The 19,808-nt window shown below is 40.8% G+C and overlaps 2 protein-coding genes across 2 annotated transcripts in view; both read right to left on the bottom strand.

The window, feature by feature from the left end:
- Positions 1-1,000: 1,000 nt before the first annotated feature.
- ndufa12 (NADH:ubiquinone oxidoreductase subunit A12) lies at positions 1,001-3,974 on the bottom strand. Its single transcript, XM_003448068.5, has 4 exons — positions 3,817-3,974; positions 3,411-3,496; positions 1,545-1,632; positions 1,001-1,256 (listed from the first exon to the last, which is right to left on the bottom strand). The coding sequence occupies exons 1-4, from the start codon at positions 3,903-3,905 to the stop codon at positions 1,076-1,078; spliced, it is 444 nt and encodes a 147-aa protein (XP_003448116.1). The 5' UTR covers positions 3,906-3,974; the 3' UTR covers positions 1,001-1,075.
- Positions 3,975-6,700: 2,726 nt separating this feature from the next.
- The window catches only part of fgd6 (FYVE, RhoGEF and PH domain containing 6), a 30,564-nt gene continuing 17,456 nt past the window's right edge, over positions 6,701-19,808 (bottom strand). The window contains exons 6-21 of the mRNA XM_013273113.3: positions 15,673-15,824; positions 13,325-13,481; positions 13,011-13,098; positions 12,479-12,529; positions 12,330-12,388; positions 12,173-12,244; positions 11,537-11,605; positions 11,368-11,451; positions 10,042-10,121; positions 9,857-9,959; positions 9,632-9,775; positions 9,443-9,545; positions 9,074-9,168; positions 8,859-8,987; positions 8,628-8,776; positions 6,701-8,092 (exon numbers count right to left, since the gene is read on the bottom strand). Coding sequence (XP_013128567.1) covers positions 8,050-8,092; positions 8,628-8,776; positions 8,859-8,987; positions 9,074-9,168; positions 9,443-9,545; positions 9,632-9,775; positions 9,857-9,959; positions 10,042-10,121; positions 11,368-11,451; positions 11,537-11,605; positions 12,173-12,244; positions 12,330-12,388; positions 12,479-12,529; positions 13,011-13,098; positions 13,325-13,481; positions 15,673-15,824 — 1,578 coding nt within the window. The 3' untranslated portion in view covers positions 6,701-8,049. The remainder of the gene's footprint in view (positions 8,093-8,627; positions 8,777-8,858; positions 8,988-9,073; positions 9,169-9,442; positions 9,546-9,631; positions 9,776-9,856; positions 9,960-10,041; positions 10,122-11,367; positions 11,452-11,536; positions 11,606-12,172; positions 12,245-12,329; positions 12,389-12,478; positions 12,530-13,010; positions 13,099-13,324; positions 13,482-15,672; positions 15,825-19,808) is intronic.

The raw sequence follows: 19,808 nt of genomic DNA, 5'->3' as shown, positions 1-19,808 counted from the left end.
GAGTTTTTCTGCAATGCAAAAGCCAATTTAGTGGAATTACAAAACTATCTGAGCATCTATGAAAAGCTTAAAATAACCAAAGAGGTGTTTTCACCTGATGTGCACTGATTAAAAAAAAAAAAAAAAGGAAAAATGTTCAATTCAAAGGAAAAGCCCATAAAGTGCGATAAACTTACTAGCTTTATTTGTATTTTACACATTGCTCAGCCTGTGAAGAACCACACCTGTTGGATACTGGAGTTTATATATCTCATTGGCCAATCACGTGGCAGCTCAACTCAGTGTACTTGAGGCATGTAGACATGGTTCAGACGACCTGCCGAAGCAGGAGCATCGGAATGAAAAAAAAGGTGATTTAGGTAGCTTTAAATGTGGCATGGTTGTTGGTGCTGCTCAGAGGATATCAGAAACTGCTGATCCCACAAAAACTCTACAGTTTACAGAGAAAATATCAAGTTCTCTTGGAGAAAATGCCCCAGAGGAAACTGGCCAGGCTGTTTTTAGCTGGTAGGAAGCAAAAAGTAACTAAAAAAATCTCTTATTACCAAAATATGCAGAAGAGCATCTGAAACCTTGAAGCAGATTGGCTACAACAGCAGAATTGTCATCATCTAAGAACAGGAAACTAAGGTGACAAATTTGGACAACATACATTTGGAAAAAACATCTTTTCTGATTAGTTTTTATTGCTGCTGCAACATAGGGTCAGAATTTTGTGTAAATATGAAAGCATGAATCCTGTATTGTACCAACAGTACAGGGCTGGTGGCATTAGTGGTGTAGCAGTGTGTGGGGTTTTCAAAGCTTAAAACATCAATAAACTCCAAGGTTCTCCATCTTCTTTGAACAGCATCTAAAATCATTTCTATTTGTAGAACATCACCAAAGCCATTACACTACATACGTGATGTTTTTGATTTTAAATAATTTAGAGGTGTTTGATGTCCAAGCTTTCAATAAAAAAGTGAAAACCCTTTCACATAAGGACTCGTACCACAAACACAGGTGTAGAGGTTTTATTTACGACAGGGATACAGGAAAGGAACCATAATTTACAGTGTGGATGATGATAAGCTCACTGAGCTCCGGCTTTGGGGGGAACCCACTCGTGGATCTTCTTGCGGGTGGTGGAATAGGGCACGTACTGCTGCGGGGTGCCGCTCACGTTGAACTGGTGAATCTCAGCCAGGAACTTCTTGGGCTCTGGAGGATGTGTGGTAGGGGGGTCGTCGGTAATGCAGTGCAGCCAGCGATGCCTGAAGAGTGCACAGAATGAGGCTTAAACAACACCAGCTTTTAAATGATCTAAGTCTTAAAAAAAAGACGCCTCTTTCACCATCTCATATTAGTTCTTTCTTTTGCACAAAGCATTATTCTTTACAGTAAATACTAAACATAATTTGGATTACTGGAAAATTATATATACAATTATATATTATGTACACTTTCTAACAATAAAAATGTATATTATTGGTTTTCTACATTTCCTTTTGAGTTTTTTAACTGATTCCAGACCCTATTTGACTCCATTATAAAAGCCGCACCATTCAGCTGGCACCATGCTGCCGTCCACCTCCCACAGGGTCCTCTTCCCGTTCATCTCTGTGGTGTAGATCACCCAGCGGTGACGTCCTGATCGCACAAAGACAAAACACAAACTGAGACCAGGGATTTTCTTTGAAGGAGCATTTCAATTTATCCTAAATTATACTTAACCTCCTAACATCCTACAGGTTGCTGGAGACCCATCAAAGGCCTGAAGTTTAATTTACTTTGGCTTTACTATTTTTTTTTCTGTCAAAGGCAGTTGACTTAAGCTGAACTTAAATCCTTCCTCTAACCATAGACAGGTCACCATTGACATAATGTCTGTGCTATGGAGCAGGATTAGGGAATTACCAAGGTCAAATTCAGGTTTAACCCTGAATTTTCAGTGTTGCCAAGATGGTTCACTTCTCTTCCTCTTCAATGACTTTGGACAGATTCTCAGTTCTCTGTAAATCAGCATCACTATTTCTGGAAGATCTCTCGGACATCAGTGCTGGCATTTTTATTTTTTATTTTTTTAAACACAACAGAGCCGCTCACATCTAATCATTCATTTACTGGAATATACATTACTCTGAGTTGTGATACTGATTAAAAATTGTAGATACACAGCCTGCATTCTGACCAGCATTCCCTCCTGGAATCAAACAAATTAAATCGTCATAAATGTACTGTTTGAGTCATGGGGGCAGCAGTCTAAGCACAGACACACAGACCTTCCTCTCCCCAACCTCCTCATCCTCTTAGTATTTTTCCACCAACAAAGTGACTCCCAAAGAGCTATTAGATAAAAACTTGGCATATCTCACCATGATGTGCAGTGTGTCCTTAAAAGGTCTGAGGAAACTGGGTGTGGGTGAGAAAAAAAAGAAGTGGCAGGCCTAAAAACTATCTACACCAGATAAACAGTATCTGAAGGCCACATTCTTAAGAAATATAAGATGTGACAAAGAACTGAGAGATGCATCTGGTGCTTCAGCTGATCATCTGAAAACCTCACTGAATCACTGAGACCTCACCAGTAATGGTCTCAGTGGAAAGGTGACTGTCAAGAAGCCATTCTTAAGGAAGGGAGGGAGAAAAGGCTGGGGTATGCCAAATTACATAAGAACTAGACTGAAAATCAGTGGAAAAGGTCTGATGGAATAAGGTCAGGAGAGGAAGACAATCGTGAGCGTGTACAACCATCTGTAAAACATGGTAGAGGCTCTGTCATGGTTTGCGGCCATGACCACCATGCAATATCATCTGGAAGAAATCTGACTGACAGGAGCTTCGTGTTGCTGCATGACATTGATCCAAGCACGCTGCCAATGCAGTAAAAGCGTACCTGGATAGAAAGACACCCAATGGAGCACTATCAGCCATGGACTGGCCTCCCTAGAGCTCAAACTTTAACATTATTGAAGCGGTGTGGGACCATCTAAAGGCAGCAAACATCCAAACAAGAGCTTTGAGTGTCCTTCAAAAAGCTGGAGAGCTATTCCTGAAGACTACTTAAAAACATTACAAGAAAGCTCACCTGAGAGAGTTCAGGCTGTGTTAAAGAATGATGGTGGTCACATTAAACATTAGAATTAGAATTGTATATAAGACAAAGCAGAGAAAGTACATTTCCATGTATGTTTGCACATGTTGCAATAAATCGCTGCACCTAATTTTCATTTTCCTTGTAAAATATAAAGAAATGTGGAAAGATCACGGCTGGATCAGTAAATCCCAGATTGATTTATCGAGTTGATACCCACCTTCAGCTACCCTGATTGCTAACATTAGGATGAGTGAAACCAGATAACAGAAAGATTTGTGGATATTGAGACGTGAAACAGTCACTATAGGGCTCTGAAATGAATTTGACTCACCGAAGAAGTAATGCTTCGTGTCCTCATAGTATTTATTTCCATATTTATCCACACCGACCAGTGTGCCCGTTTTTATATCATTCACTCTGCCAATAAAACAGGAAGACAGATGTTAGTTCCTCCAAAACTTGCAGTTCATAAACACAACATGTAGCATTTACATAACCTTATTTTTGAAAACGAATCACCTTTAAAGTCCTAACGTTTTGATAGTTTTCACATATTTCCTCAAGCCCTTTAATGGACTTTACACCATTTTCTTAATGTCCAGCTAATCAGGAGTCCTTTACAGCATGCTAACTTCAGCTAGCTCTCCAAACCCCCGCTTCTTTTCTGCCATATTTAACGCTTATCTTTCACCTCGAGCGGATAAACGCAGACGGCACACACATCTTGTTAAACTCACCTGAACAGCTGGAGCAAAAACCCCCGGACTCCTCCATGACCTCCTATCTGCCCCAAAGCCCTTCGGACAAGGTTTCCATACTCCGCCATCTTCAGACGGAAGGATTACTAGGACGGACCGTTCGGTCGGGGGAAACAAGGCCCAGAACTTTAGTTCCATCTCCTCTCTCGCTCCGCAGGATTACATCACATAACTTGGTCTTTAAGCAAGATCCGATGTCCACTACAAGAGGAAGAGAAGATTTGAAAAAAAGCTTTGCTGATGTTTTTATTCTTTCCTTATGGGACGCAGATGTATTAACTTAGAAACTACATTAATTTGAGCGGACTCGTGCTTTGGTCTTTGTTGATTGTGAATGTGTGTGTATGAATAACTTGATTTTAACACAATTTTAACACCATCAAACCTAATCTTGATCAACTGTTTAATAAACTGACCCGGGCAGAGCACCTTAACCTTATCCAGAAACCCCTGGAGAACATAATGACAAGTGCTGAAATTGAGACTTTTCACAGGGAGTTGACAGATATGTATGACTACCTCCAGTTGAGTCAAAGATATTTAATCCCTATGATGCTACCGGGAAGAAATCTTTCAGACACGGTAATCTCTAGGTCTCCAGAGCAAACAGATGAGTTACCCTTTTCTTTTGAAGTCGTCTACATGACTGTTGAAGACTATGTGTGAAAGTTCTTGCAAAACATTCTTCTGTGGTTAGAGAATGATGCTTTGGATCAAACTGTCCAAAGTGAAAAGTTTCTGATGCCATGGAAAACATCCAGGATGTGATTTTAAGAGCACTGACCCCAACAGAGGAAAAAGAAAGTGACAGACTGTGTGAACCACAGTCAAGTCCAGCTTCTCCTTCCAAAAATGAAACTCCTGTGTGAAGTGTACTAGAGCAGGACCAGCCTCCAGAACAAAGCCCTGAGCCTGAACCAATCACTGACACTGGGCCTACAGAAGGTCAAAGTCAGCCATCAACCTCTAAGAACTTACAGGAGGAACCCCCTAAAAGTTTGATATCACTTCTTGCTGCTGAGAGAATTGTCAGTGACTGCATTTCTTGTCTGATCATGAAGATCCTCAAGAAATGCATATTCCACACAAAAAGCATTTTTGACAAAATCAAAGCTGTCATCAGATGTCTTACAGATGTGGTTGTAGATAGCTTCACAAGCACAGAATATCTGAGCGCTCTTAAGAAAAACATGCATCAGATTATCAAGAAAATGAGTGAAGCCCTCATCAAGGAGTTTGGCTCTCCAGATGAGCTTTTGCATTCTGCACTGATATCAGAAGATTCAAGTTTTTATGAAATTCTTCTGGCTCACCAGAAAGTTGTTCTTGAGGTCTTACTCACGCAAGCACAGAAGTCTAGAGGTTCTACGTTCTTTCGAGCAGTGGGAAAAGCTTTTATGACTTTTTCCCCACTACCATGCTTCTTTTAAGATCTTGAAGCATTTAATAATTTATTCAAAAACAATCTAATTGGCCTTTAGAAGTATACTTCATCTTGTCTCCCTATATTCTCTTTTCATCACCCCCAACCGGTCGCAGCAGATGTCCGCCCCTGCTTGAGCCTGGTTCTGCTGGAGGTTTCTTCCTAAAGGGAGTTTTTCCTCCCCATTGTTGCCTAGTGCTTGCTCAAAGGGGGATCATTTGATTGTTGGGGTTTTTTTTCTGGCTCATACTGTAGTGTTTTCACCTTACAGTATAAAGCACTTTGAGGAGACTGTTGTTTTACCATGACACTATATAATCTTAAATATAACCGAATTTTAAAAACATCTATTATAGCATCAAAGTAAAACAAAACAACTAAAGTATACTTCATTCAAATGAATCAAAATGTCTAACCTGACAAAAAAAAAGGATTCACCCAAAAATCCAAATCACAAACACATTCTGATTTGTTGTTGTGTTTTATTGTGTTGTAAAGTATGACATTTTTGCACTCTGGTCATCAGTACTGCTTTTGTATTAGAGCAGAATTTAAAGTAGTATTGGATAAAAGTGGTTGGGTGCAAGATGAACACAATTCATGAAACCATTAAATGTTGTTATTACAGGCAGTAAATGAATATCTGTGGTGAGTTTAACAGTTTTCAGGGATTTAAGCATATTTCTGCACATAGAATGGTCCAAAATGAAAAGTCTAAAGCAAAAAGCCTGAGTAAGATGGACATTCTCATCATGGTCTCCTAGTACTCCTTTTTTTTTTTTTCCATTTTCTTTCCCTCTCCTCCTTGCTGCTCTTTCCTTAGCTCTTCTCCTGGGTCCTCACCCTCCAACTCCACGGAACTGGAGGTTAAGGAAGACCTTCAGCTGACACTGGATCATTGAAATAACTGCATTTGTGAAGCTGCCTCTCTTTGCTTGTATGTTTGCTCTGTTTAACTTACCCCTGTTCTCTTCTGTGCAGAAGCCTAAAAGAAATCTGACAGAGAATTGTGAATCTAGACAAATTCACTAACTGAAAACCTTTTGCCTCGAGCTTTGTGAAACACTTTTTTGCAAATAAACCTGCCATTTCAGAGAAGATCAGTTTTCATTAAATTGAGGAAAATCATCAGATTTTTAAGCACCTATGTAAGATTTGTAATTTAAGAAAAATCTTGGGCCTTAAAAGAGGTACATGTCTGTCTGTCTGTTGCAGGTCTAACTGAGACAGGCAGCCATTCACCTTTACATTCACACAATTTAGAAATCACCATTTAAGTTAATATGCATGTCTTTGGACTGTGGAAGGAAGGCAGACGACCCAAAGAACCTAGCCAGTAGGTGGATTCAGACTCTTCTTGCTGTGAGGTGGCAGTGCTAATGACTGTGGCACCAAATAGCCAACTGCTTTTAATCACAGAAATGAAGACAGGAGGATACGTTTTATATTCATATATATTTTATTAAAAACTGTTTCCTGACAGTTTAGAAATGCTGTTTATAAGAGACTCTAACGCGTATAGAGTGGATGTTTACAAATGTTATTGTATAAGCTCTGATGATACTCGCCCCCTTTTTATTACTTTACTAAAAAAAAACAGTTTCTGTTTCTGGGTTTGTTCAAATGTGACATCAACACACAAAGACTGTGTGCAACAAACAAACAGACTGCAACAAAATGCAGTTTTTTTTAAACATGTTGAAAGGCTGAGAAACCTAGCAGGACAGTGAGCCATGCATGTCCTACGCTGCAAGGAATTTCAATCTGTGCTGCTGCAGTCTATCTCAAACAGGAGGATATAGAAGGCACAAAGTCTGCTAAATGCAAGAATGAATATTTCCTTAGAAATATATAGTTCATGTGTATTGCCTACAGTGTTTTCTCATTAAAAAAAGCCCCATGTATTAAAAATAAAATTATTTTGAAGGGTATGAAGGTCTCTGATAACAAACCCTGACTCCCAAAATTAAATGCAGCCTGCGCTTTTTAAACAATAAATCTTCCTATTTTATAAATATTAGCTCTCGGCTTTAAAAAACAACAACAACAACAAAAAAAAAAACAAGGTCAGCGTTGCTCTTTAATGTACACAGTTTTACCCTTTCACCACTTCCTATGTGGCTCAACAGGCAAAAAAACACTATATACAATAATCTTCATGACACTTCCAGTTGTCTCCAGGATGTTTGTTATTAAAGAATCTCTTGACCAGAGAGATGCATTTAAAGAGCAGAATGTCCACTTCCTGTTTCTGTTAAAGCCTGATTTTCACAGTAAAAGCCCATGTTGTTACATATATGAACTCTCCTCAGACATTAGTGACACTTTGCACACATGATTGGTATTTTATGTTATTTGTGTGCAGCCAGTATGAAGTTTGTTTCACACGGATTCCTTTGCCCAACAGCGTTTGAAAAATCATCCCAAGACTTCAGACTTCCAAGGATTTCCGAGGGACTTTAAAAAGCCCAGTCAACTGTTTGGTCTCACTTCCACACACGTGCTTCTGGACTTGACCTTTGACCCGCAGCTGCTACTCGCTTTTTGCATCGCTGAGCATCAGAAGCTGAAAATAAGTTCAGAAAAAACAGTTCTTGGAGAGCTAAAGGAATCTGGCTTCCAAGCAGAGTTTGTGACGCTCTCCAGCAGGCTTCAGTTTAAGGTAGACAGTCCACCTGGAGTCCTTCCTGAGCTGGTGACCTCTGACCTGTGATCAATCAGGGGTCGTAAGTTGTCTTTCAACTGGCTCCGGGGCTGTCACACAACTTCACTACTGAAAAAAAGGGGGATTACTGCTCGAGAATCATTGCCTCCTGGAAGGCTTCGATCCATCTGAAAGTAAGAATGCCAAAAACAGAAAATAAGCTGAATTACTATTGAGTTTAATGCACTCGGATCAACTTTTTGATCTTATTCACAGCAAGATCTGTTTAAGCAATAATTATTTATGTTATTTTCTGACATCAAAATGTAGGAAAAGAAACCGCCTAACCCACATCGTGATGTGACCCTTGAACGTTTACCCAAGTGTCACTTTTTGAAGATCAGAACAGATCAAACATCCCGAGTATCAATGATTGTTTCTGATTGTCAGTGAAACTAAAATTGTGATATATCCCATAACACTGAAGCTATACTGAACAGAGACTAGATTTCAGCTTCAGATTAGGACAAACAGAGTGTTTTAAAATGTGTTTGTTAGCTGTGAAAATGCAACATGAAATCAGCTCATGGCCTGCTGCCTGGATATTAACAGTATTAACAACCACACTGGAATCAAACGCCTGTTTCATGCAGTTACCACAAATGTTAGAGAGCAAACAAAAATCTCTAATATTACCACATTACTGGACTGTTTGTCAGATACCTCTGTGCCGTGGGGATGTCGTCAGCTTTGAAGATGTAGAACAGTGTGTTTTTGTGATACAGCTTGAACTGCAGCTTCTGAGCGGGTCCGTTCTTCTCCTCTCTCAGGAAGAAACCCAGCAAAGGTTGGCTCTCCAACGCTGCCACATCCTACACGGAAAAAAATACGCGTTTAAAGTCTGAAAAAAATGCACAGCTTACAGTAAAACATGAGATCACTTAGCGCCAGTACCTCGCTGGCAGCGTAGGTGTACAGGACTTTATTCTTAATGACAAACCACAGCCTCTTCCACTGCTTCTTGTTGCCTTTTGACCTGTTTAGGTAGCCACTCATGGAGGAATTCTCAGTGTTGGCAGACACCTGGAAAAATATGTGAAAAATGAATCCTTGTAATGCCAAAGATGCAAAATAAAATCACACATTTGACATAAATTTAGCCCGTTTACCTCTTTAAGCGCAGCAGGAATCTTCTTCTGTTTCCTGGTGAAGGAGAAAGCTCCAGATTTGATGGGAGAAATTGATGTTGAAGCACAGCGGTCACCTAAAATATGGCAACATGTTACTAAATAGGGCAGAAGACAGGAGTTATACCAAAAAGTAAATAACCTACAGTGTAGAAAATTTAGTTTTATCCTTAATTGATTAAGACTTTAGGGAGTGAAATTGTCCATAAGTGTATGTATCAAATTATAAAACCATCAGATTTCAGTTCTTTGGCGCTTTTTGCCTTTTCACATCCTTCTTCCACAACAACAAACACTTAAACTGAGACATCCTGCTGCTGATTATCCAGAGCAACTTTTCTTTGTACTCACTGTTCTCCTGTAGCTTTGAAAAGCAGTGATCACACACACGAGCTGGTTGGTTCTTTAAGTACTCCAGGTAGTATTTGTTGGCAGAGCACGCCTGACACACCACCTGTTGGACGCACACAGATCCGCCATGAGAAGAGGGTCATGCAATGGAAAATGTGAAGGAGTGGCCGTTGTTATGGCGATACAGACCTTTCCACAGGCGCGACAATGGTGCCTCCTCCAAGTGAGGGTGAACTCGCAGGTGCAGATCATACACATGGTAGCCCTCAGGTCTGGGATCCAGATGGGAGCCTTTGAGCCTAACGGGGCACCGCTGTCGACGACCCCCTCCGCCTGCGGCGAGAGAAGCTTCGGGTTAATATGGATGCACACCAGGTCAAATGATCACAACCCACACAGACGTCACGTTCTTACCTCCTCCTGACTTCGACTCGATATGAAGGAAATTTTCTTCTTCGTGTAGTCATCTATGGCCTTGGCGATGGCCTCCAGCCACTCGTCTCTCTCGGTAGCTGAGCTGTGAACACAATCAGCACTCGTGAGTTTACAGCTCACGATGGGTGCACAAAATCTGATGCAGTACTCGCCCGAGCGCTTACCTCGCTGACAGGATGAAAGAGCGTTCAACGCTCTCGATGTTCAGCTCGTTCTGATAGGCCTCCTGGCTGGGCTTACTCACCTGCAAAAGTTCAAAAGCAAGTTAACTGAAGCTGCTGCTGCACACACAACAGGTAGTACTTCAGTGTAGATGAAACACGAGTAAATGTGTAGTAGAGGGTTTAAAAAGAAAACCCCCAGCAGATCCCAGCAGCTTTTAGGACTACAATTTTATTTGCTTTCAGTTTTGTTGCTGAAAACTACAAATGACAGTTTCATAAACTTTATATAATCGTTAACTTTTTAAAAAAATCAGACTCAGATTTTGCTCAGGCTGTTGTTAGCTCATGAACACTGAAGGAAGAGCTCCATGGAATGGGTTTCAATGGCCGAGCGGCCTGAATCAAGCCATACATCACCAAGAATAATGCAAAGAATCAGATGCAGTGGTGTAAAGCACAGCGCCACTGGATTCTAGAGCAGCGGAGACGTGCTCTCTGGAGTGATAAATGATCTGATGAATAAGTCTTGGCAGTTGCCAGGAGAACGATACTTGTCTGACTGCATGTTGTCAAGTGTAAAGTTTGGTGGATGGGGGATTATGATGTGGGGTTGTTTTTTAGGAGTTTGGCTCGTCCGCTTAGTTCCAGTGAAAGGAACCCCTAATGCATCAGCATGCAACTTTATTTATAAAGCACTTTAAAGCCAACACAGGACCAAAGTGCTTACAGTAAATAAGTTAAGAACAATAGAGACCAAGACATTTCCTGCTCGGGAATGGCCCCTTCCTGCTCCAACATGACTGCGCACCCTTGTACAAAGCAGGTTCATAAAGACATGGATGAGTGAGTTTGGTGTAGAAGTAGTTGACTGGCTTGCACAGAGACCGTTCCTAAACCCAACAGAACACCTTTGGGATGAAACAGAACAGAGAATGCGAGCCACACTTTCTCATCCAACATCACCGTCTGACCTCAGAACTCACAAATTCCCATAAACACTCCTAAAACTTCTGAAAAACCTTCCCAGAAGAGTTGAAGCTGTTATAGACGCATCATATTACATCCTAGTGCAAGTGCCTTGAATAAAATCAAAGACCTTATATTTCAGTTGTGTCAAATTCAAAACCTGCAAGTCCCATCACACCTCTTATGCTCAACTGGCCCGCACATCACTTCCAGTTCACAATAACGTTTGATTGGCCTAGGTGTAAACAGGGTTTTCAGCTGGTCTTGGATCTGCTGGTGGATCTCTAAGTAATAAAGTGAGCAATAAGAATGTTAAGAAAGACAAGAAACAGTAAAGACGCAGCCACCACAGTCTCTAACCTTCATCCCAGCCAGAGAAAGGACACTGTTGAGTTTATACTGCGCAGACTGGACTGGAGTGGTGTACATGAGCGCATCATTAAACTGAAAAAACAATCAGAAACAATAAAATGAGGCAGGCAGTGTGAATATAATGGTGAAGATTGTGTTGAATTCACCGGCTGCTCACCAGGAAGAACATCCGTGGCTGCATGACTTTCCTGGACAGCTTCATCAGCGTGCCCTCCTTCAGAAACACCTGCACACACACAGATACATTATAAGGTCACACAGTGCAAATAATCTATAGCGGTTTAATTATCTCTGCACACTTATAGCACTTATGACAACCTAACCAAAGTTTACCCTCACTGAGAACATGCAGTGCTATTAAATAAGAGTCAAGCATACATTATATTAGCTGCAAGTTATCGTGGAGACATGATGGTCTAATTTTTATGGAAGAGGATTAGGGCCACTGAAAAAAAAGTGAGTACATCTTTTCTTTTCTTCTTTTTCCAGAATTCTGAGAAAAAAGTCAGAATTCTGAATTTAATCTCAGAATTCTTGAATTTTTTCTCTGAATTTTTTCAGACTTTCTTCTCAGTATTCTGACTTTTTTTCTCGGAATTCTGACTTAATCTCAGAATTCTGGAAAAGGAGAAAAAAAGATGTGCCCACTTTTTTTTTCCCCCAGTGGCCCGAATTTTGCTTACTGCATGCTGTTTGTGTTACTTATTTGTGTTACTGTTGCTTAAACAATCTCCCACTGTCAGACCACTCTGTTAAGGCTGTGGGCAAAAAAATAACATTTTGAGTGACATACCCTGCCTGGCTGAACGATCTCATGGTGACCGTTGAGGCTGTACTGAATCTGCATCAGCTTCTGAAAGTTATCCTGCAAAAACAAACCACCAAACACCTCAAGTGGCTTTCCATCACTGCAAAAACGTTAAAAGGGTTTAAAGGGAATCAGGTGTTACCCCTTGCTTCATGATGTCATTCGCATGGTTGGCCACCTCCTTCACGATACTGAGGGCAGCTGCATGGACAGCAAAGATAAAGCATCAGTGTTAAAGTCCCCAGCACAAAGGTGGAAACAGGAAGCAGTGAGGGATGTCCTTTATCTAACCTTGTGTGTCTTTGTAATCTTCAGAGTCCTCTGGAAGGTTCTTCAGGTAATCTAGGGAATAAAAACAGGGGGTCAGATTACAGACCTTCAGCTCATCAAGGATATACAACCATAACTTTATTTTGTTGTGAAGAACTTTTCTTATTCTTTTTTCTAGACTCTAGATTCATTTTTGGTTTAGTTTACACTTAAAGTCCCAGAACATCCATGAAAGAAAAAAAGTCTTTGTACTTTTTGTCTGAAACATTTTTTTCCCTCTTTGATATCAGAAGGATTTAGCTCAGTGTGCTGACAGCTTCTTATTTTCCTCAAAAAGTTATAAAGTAAATAATTGTAACTTTGTTCTGCATAAAACAGGCTCTTCTTCGATCGTCGTATTTGTCCACTGGGTGGCAGTGCACTCCCAAAACACCAGGACAGTGAAAACCTGACTTTACTCCAGCTTTCATTCTCGTGCCGCCAATAAAAAAATTCAATAAAGTTTTGACCTGCAGCATGTTGGACCAGTGAATACGCCTCTCTGAGTTTGTACCTGTGAGCAACAGCTGGTACTGAGGGATCCTCTGCACTGGTTTCAGCAGGTAGTGTTTCAGAGCCAGGCTGGCACACCTTGGGCTCATCTGAGACAAAACAAGAGCAGAGTCATTCTAAATCCTGCTGCAAAACTCAAACAGATGCACAGACACAGCAAATCCCAATTATCCCACAGATATGAGAGGTTTTAGATATTATCTAAAGACCTTTATTTTTATGGCTATGACGGTGCAGAGGCTCCTGATAATGTTTATTTTTCCCCATTTAAATTCTTCACTTAAGTCCTGGCTGGAAAAAAGTTTGGATCTCTACCTCAAACTCTCGGACAACGGCTGCAAACGCGGGGTTCTTCCTGCACTGCTCGTCCAGCAGAGCCACGTTGTTGTCAAACTGGCGGATGTAGGTGGAGTACATCTTCAGGTAAGGACCTTTCTGTACGAAAATGTCCGACAGCCTCTGATGGTCACTCCTGTAACCAGATGGACATAAAGTTTTCTGAAGTCAATGAAACAGCTCCGATATATTAAAGCAGAAAAAAGAACTTCAGTTGGAAATCATCATGGGGAAAAAACACATCCAACTACAGAGAACGATCGTGTTGCATTTAATTTAACGTGTCCAAGTACTTTACTCACCAGGAGTAAAATCAAGGGGCACTTCACTGACTCTCATGTTTAACAGTTTTTAAGACACATGAATTGTGATAAATATAAAAAACTGTAACTCTAAATAAGCAACTAAAAGTCAGGATGTGTTAGCCTCTGTTTTCACTAGTCTAACTTGCCTGGAAGTTCAGTGTTAAATTCCTGGAATATTCATATTATAACAGTTTAATTCAATTTTGGCCGTTCTGGTTATCTTTCCTACATTTTCAGAGCGCTGTCTTAAGATGTAGGAACACAAAGATACAACAGAAACCTTCAGGACTTAATCTTACATCTGAATTTTAACCATACAGAGTGCAGCTGCTGGACCAAAACTAGGAAAGCAGAGTATCACATGTCATTATGAGTATATCTGCACTATATTTATTTTAGGATAAGTTTTAAAATGCTCATATTTTGAGTCTATAGCTGTTGTCAAACAGGCACAGCAGCCCTGAACTTTTCTCAGTGGATGTTTCCGGAGCGAGCTGCATGTGAGAAGGCCAGTGTCTGACTCAGCAGGACTGGACATTAAACAGTCTCATAGCGCCCCAGAACAAAGAGTGTGTGAGGCAACACTGCCTAATCCAGTGTGCTGACTTTAGTGTGTCTAAAGAACACTTTCCTTTTGTGAGAAAGGGCAGCTGTTGACAATAACCTTACTTAATTCTTCAAAGATTGTCCTAACTTCATGTGTAAAAAGATCAGAGAGGATCAGCTCTTTGCTGTTAGGGTGACTCAGCTCATGAAAAACCTCCCTGAGGAGCTCTGACTCAACAAATCACCTCTAAAAACTCACTTCTGTCGAGTCACCCTTTACTTTATGATACATTATGAACATATAATAAGCTGAACCTCACTAGTTTTTTTTCTAAGTAATAGTTCTGACTTTAAACAACATTCTCAAAACGAGGGACTGATGTTTCACTTCAGTATATGGTATAATAATAAAGTGAAACTATGACAAAAAATAAAGGATCAATGAGCACGTTCTCCTCTGAGCTCACTGTTTTTTTTTCCCTTACTGTTATAAAGGCTTTTTCGATATAACTTATTTTAATACTGTATTAATGCAGTAGGTGTCTGATTAGGGCATAACTTTGCTTATTTACCAACTAATAAAGAGCATGTTGTTTTTTTGTCTTTTTTAGTTCTGTCTAATTTGATTTAAAGTAAGGCTTGTTATGCCTTAGTAGTTTACAGTAAAATAAAGAAGGAGCACAGGCTGTATACAAAAGATGGGCATTGCTAATCTGCATTCTTTCTAATGGCCAGCAGATGGCGACTCCTGTGGTAGTAGTTATGATTATGGTCTGTAAGCTATGTTTATGGGCTCAATCGCTACAGTTTCTTACAGACTAAAACATAATCACTTTGTAAATTATGACCCACTCGAGTAAAAAAAAGGACAATAAAGTGTGCTCTCATGAGCCAATGAGAGTGCAGCGTTCTTTGGTTCCTCAGATGCAGATGCGTCAGATACACTCATGACATCAGGTTTCAGAAAGCTAAAGTGATGATGACTAAATAAAGCTCGAGACTTGACAAACTAAAGCTTTATTTCAACTTTTCTGTTGAATCTAGTAAAGCCCACCGCTTAGCTGATGTGAGTGGACAACACCGTTACTTTTTATGATGCCATTGACTCTTGCTTGTGATGTCCCTGCGTTGGTGTGCAATTTAGCACACCAAAACATTTGATTTGAAAAATGATGCCAGAAGAAGATGAAGAAGAAGTAGCAGGAAATGAACAGGAGGTAACTACAGCTCTGAACAGGCCAATCACAGTCATCGTGGACTGCATTAATGTGACAAGTAGTTACAGTTACATTTAGGGAAGTGTATGTCAGGATGGATTTGTGGATACAATGTAAGTGCTGCTTTCATCTTCCATCTTTTCCATCTCTATAAGAGGAACCTTATGTTCCACTTTTAAAGCCTTAAAAGGCTTAGTTCAGCTACAAAGATGCTTTCTGTGCTGTAATAGTGAGAAAGAAAACTGTGTGTTTGTGTTACCAGTGTGCCACTCTCTCCTCCAGCTCTCTCAGCAGGTCTTTGTTGAGCTGATACAGCTGAGGCAGGTAGTACAGGATCTGACAGAGGATCCGCTCATCCACCACCGGCTTCCCATTCTGACGGGTTGCCTTGGCAACAGCATCCCGAAAATCCTGGAGAGAGACGCATGGGTTAATTCTGACAAAGCTTTGCACACACACTGACACAGCTGGGCAGGCTGGAAGTGGCACATGACGACAAACTTTACTACAACTGATCAGGAGCACCTCATAAACTGCCCCCTCCACCACCCTTCCCGTCCACACCTCTGCACATATTTTATGACACACACACATCCACCCCCACCCACACACATGGAGCTGAGTCAGCACTTTGACTTTGTCCAGCATGCCAACACACACATCCACCTGGAAGGAAGTAGGGAGGTGACAAGGAATCCCGACGTCCTGGATAACTCGCGCTCTCTCACTCACAAATATATCCACTGCTTGGCGTTACGGCAAAACACAATATTACAATTGTAGCTGACAGTGTTTGTTTAGCTCATGCCCCATTTATCTTATTGTCTTTGTAAGACCAGATATCCCTCTTTATCTGGGACTGAATGGCATTTTCATTCCTTGTCCCACATCTCGACTCCTTCTTCAGGACACGCGCTTTTCTAAAGTCTAACTTTTACCCAAAATATACAAAGGGAAGGCTTTTTATTATAGACAGAAGAAGGTTAGCCTGTCTGATGCCATACTCATCAGCGAGAGTTACTAAAACAATCTGAGAAATATGTCTTTTTAGCTGCACCACAGCGTCACCTTTAAGAGAAATACATTATGACTGTCCAGATGCTCGGAAAGATAAACTCACCACGCAACACACAATAAAATATAATCTCAGAACAAATATAACGCATACGTATTTGCTGTTATCTGCCACAACTACAGATAAACAAAATGTTCACCACCTCAAACATGCATTTATTTGTTAGGTATTTATGTATTAAGCTCCTATTTGTATTATATTTATATCTTGTGCTGTTTTATTTGGTGTTTTTACCTTAATGGGTTATTTTGTTCTGTCATACTGTATTGATTTTATTGCGCTATTCTGCTTTATTTATGTTGTGTTTAATGTGATAAATAAAGCTTATCTTAGCTCCATCCATCTATTTTATTCTGCTTATCCAGTTCACGTTTGCATGGAGGGTAGAGCCTATCTCACCTGTCACAGGGCAAAAGGTCAATTATAGTCTATTTAGCATCACCAATTAACCTGACCTCATGTTTGCTTTTGGACTCTGGGAGGAAGCCGGAGCACCCGGAGAGAACTCCTTGCTGTGAGGCAACAGTGCTAACCACTTAACCACCGTGCCGCCCCCTATATAGCTCATCTTAACTAATTAGCATGTGTACCCAATATGGACATTGTGTGGATATACAGCCAATTTACAACCAAATAATCACATGAAAATTAACCAGTGGCTTTAATCTCTATCAAAGCCTCTCCTTTCACTCTTCAACTAAATTCAGATGTGAAGGGACAGTTTTTTTTTTAAAAGCCATGAGTGGCTGACCAGATGTATCCCAGAAAACAACATCTGTGAGACTTTAGTGATTTCATGCATTAATTTTCAAACTTTTAAAAAAGTCATCCCTTCATTTTGGTGTTTAGATGATAATTAAGGAGAGCAGAATCTAACATTAAACCAACCGTGACCGTAAATCCCTAAAAATATGAGCGCAGTATTTCATAACAGGACAATATAAAGCGCCTCAAACATTCAGGCCTGTAACATTTCTTTAGTTGGCCTGCTCTTGCCCACACTCCAAAATACTGTCAGGGATGACTCAGTTGACTTGAACGTCACTTTGTGCCCACACGTCTCTGTAAAGCAGCACCTCTGTGGGCTTTGACCCACTGAACTCTCGGATGAGCATTCATCTTTTCTAATGAAGGTTTTTGCACTGAAGCCCTGCTATAACCTCCTTTCTTTAAAACCTGTGATGGACTGTTTTATGTCGACACGGTCTGATCACATGAGCTCACTGATATTCCAAGTCAACGTTTTAAAAGGTGTAACTTTTCTTTTAACTTTACGCCCATCAACCACACTCTTCCAGTCTTTAAGAACCCCTAGAACAATTCATCCTTCTTCCCACTTTCCTTCCTCAGGTGAAGGATAATGCTCTGATCACCATTTTCTTTTACTGTTCCAGCAGTTTGGTAGAAACTCCCAATCTAAAACATTAAAAAAACAAAGAAAAAAGAAAGCATGGCTAGATGTTAAATACTTCATTGTTCTGTGTCTCTTTCTGGAAGTCTCTGCATCTGCTGTTTCTCAACACATTTATTCAGGTTTTCCTTTTAATTTGTCTCATCTGTTATTCAAAAAAAGGGGGTTTGCATATGATCTCCATTATGTTATCAGCTAATGTTTTACCTAATGTACAGATTAGACAGGTAATGAACCTCTCTGAACCTAACTCAAAAAGTTAGAAAGAGTTTAAACACTTAAACTAAAGCCTTATTATCACACATATAAAACAACTACATATGTTGTTATTGTATATTTTAAGGCGGTCCCTAGCAGGACATGAGGATCTAACAAATGGGGAATTAAATTCTCTGGTCCTGCAGGTAAATCGACAACCTGCAGTTAAAACAAAGACAGAGGTTGACTGTGGAGAAACAAAAAGAAAACAAATGCAAAAATTAAACAACTGGATGAACATACCACAAATATGCAGTACATTCACGAGCCCACGCACCTACCTGCACACACACACACACACACACACACTGAGGATTATCTGAGGCATGTGCGTGTCTGGAGGTCGCCTCTGTGGCCCAAGGAAGCAGCTGCTGCGCGCCCAGGCTGGCCGCGGAGAGGGAAGAATGCGATCTGACCTCCTTTCTTGGACAGAGGTCTGCACCTCGCCCTCCCCCATCAGCCGCAGGGCGGCGTTTTCTACTAATCCCACGGCGGTTTCACTAAAGCCACGTCTGAGGCGGAAAGACAGGTGGGCCCTCAGCGTGGGTCATCTGAACCCGCTCACCTGGGATTCCCCCTGGGAACAACGCCTGCTGCAGTCCGTCCTTGGACTAAACTTAAACAAAGGCGCAGCTTTCCTGTCTAAACGTCTGAGCTAAAAGTCGAACAATCGATAAATCAGCTGACAGAAAATTAATCAGCAACACTCAATGAGCCAAACTAAGGTCAAACACACTAATAAATCATTTTATTACTGCCCTCATGAGTGCCTATGAGTGGACTGGTGTGAGGTGAGTGGGTAAATCTTTATTAAGTCATAACATCTGCCTGGTTCTTCACTCTCTTTTTTAACAGGGTTGTAATACACTGGCAAAAACACCAGGAAGAGGGCAGAGTCGCAGGCAGCCAGCTCTGGTGAGCAAAGCAAATATTGTGTTGGTGTGGCTGCTAGTTTTCCATGAGCTGTGCACTGCTGCACAGTGATAACCGCCACAGCTGAGGTTATTTGCGCCTGATGTTGTCCCTCAGAAGCCCCCGGAGGTTGCAGTACGATGGCTGCACTCCTGGGCTGATGCACCACCTTCAGTACAGTACAGTAAGGACTAACCCAGGTTGTAGCTAGAAACCGAACTCCTGATTTCACTGCTGTTTTGAAGTTTTGATTCTTGTAGTTTGTGTTTTTGGATTCTGTTTGGATTTTTTTAAATGTCACTCTCCTCTTTGTTTTCCTTCTCGTTGGTTCCCGATTGTCTCCATTTTCACTCAGTATTTGTTTTTTTGGTCCCATATAGGTTGATTGTTCTCTTCCTGTTTTACTTAGGTAGTTGGTTTTCTTTCAAGTCTTCGTTTTTGCTTTTACTTCCTCTTTTGTGACCATCTGTTGTGCCCTCATTGGTTAATTACTTTCACCTGCCTCTCACTCCCTTCCTGTTTGTATAAATAATCCCGCCTTCCTTTTGTTGAAACGCCTGTCTTTCTCCCGCGTGTTTCATCTTCTTTGGATTTTGTTCGACTTTTATGTTTCGTTTTGAACTTTTCATCAGCCACAACAAAAGGCTCATCTTTTGTTGAATATACAGCCTGAGGTTTCCAACGTTTTCTTCCTCTCCACATCAAACCTGACACTCATCACGTGTGATGATCCTCCTCC

Source organism: Oreochromis niloticus, linkage group LG17 (genome assembly GCF_001858045.2).
Source record: "Oreochromis niloticus isolate F11D_XX linkage group LG17, O_niloticus_UMD_NMBU, whole genome shotgun sequence".
NCBI lineage: Eukaryota > Metazoa > Chordata > Actinopteri > Cichliformes > Cichlidae > Oreochromis > Oreochromis niloticus.
Note: the sequence above shows the minus strand (reverse complement) of the source record. Positions and strands in the feature narration are given on the sequence as shown.

Excerpts from the sequence above, each read along its gene's own strand:
- ndufa12 (XM_003448068.5), bottom strand. The coding sequence starts at position 3,905 with ATGGCGGAGTATGGAAACCTTGTCCGAAGGGCTTTGGGGCAGATAGGA. Across the intron at positions 3,497-3,816 it reads TTTTTGCTCCAGCTGTTCAG|AGTGAATGATATAAAAACGG; the intron begins GTGAGTTTAACA and ends TTTTATTGGCAG. Across the intron at positions 1,633-3,410 it reads CACGAAGCATTACTTCTTCG|GACGTCACCGCTGGGTGATC; the intron begins GTGAGTCAAATT and ends TTGTGCGATCAG.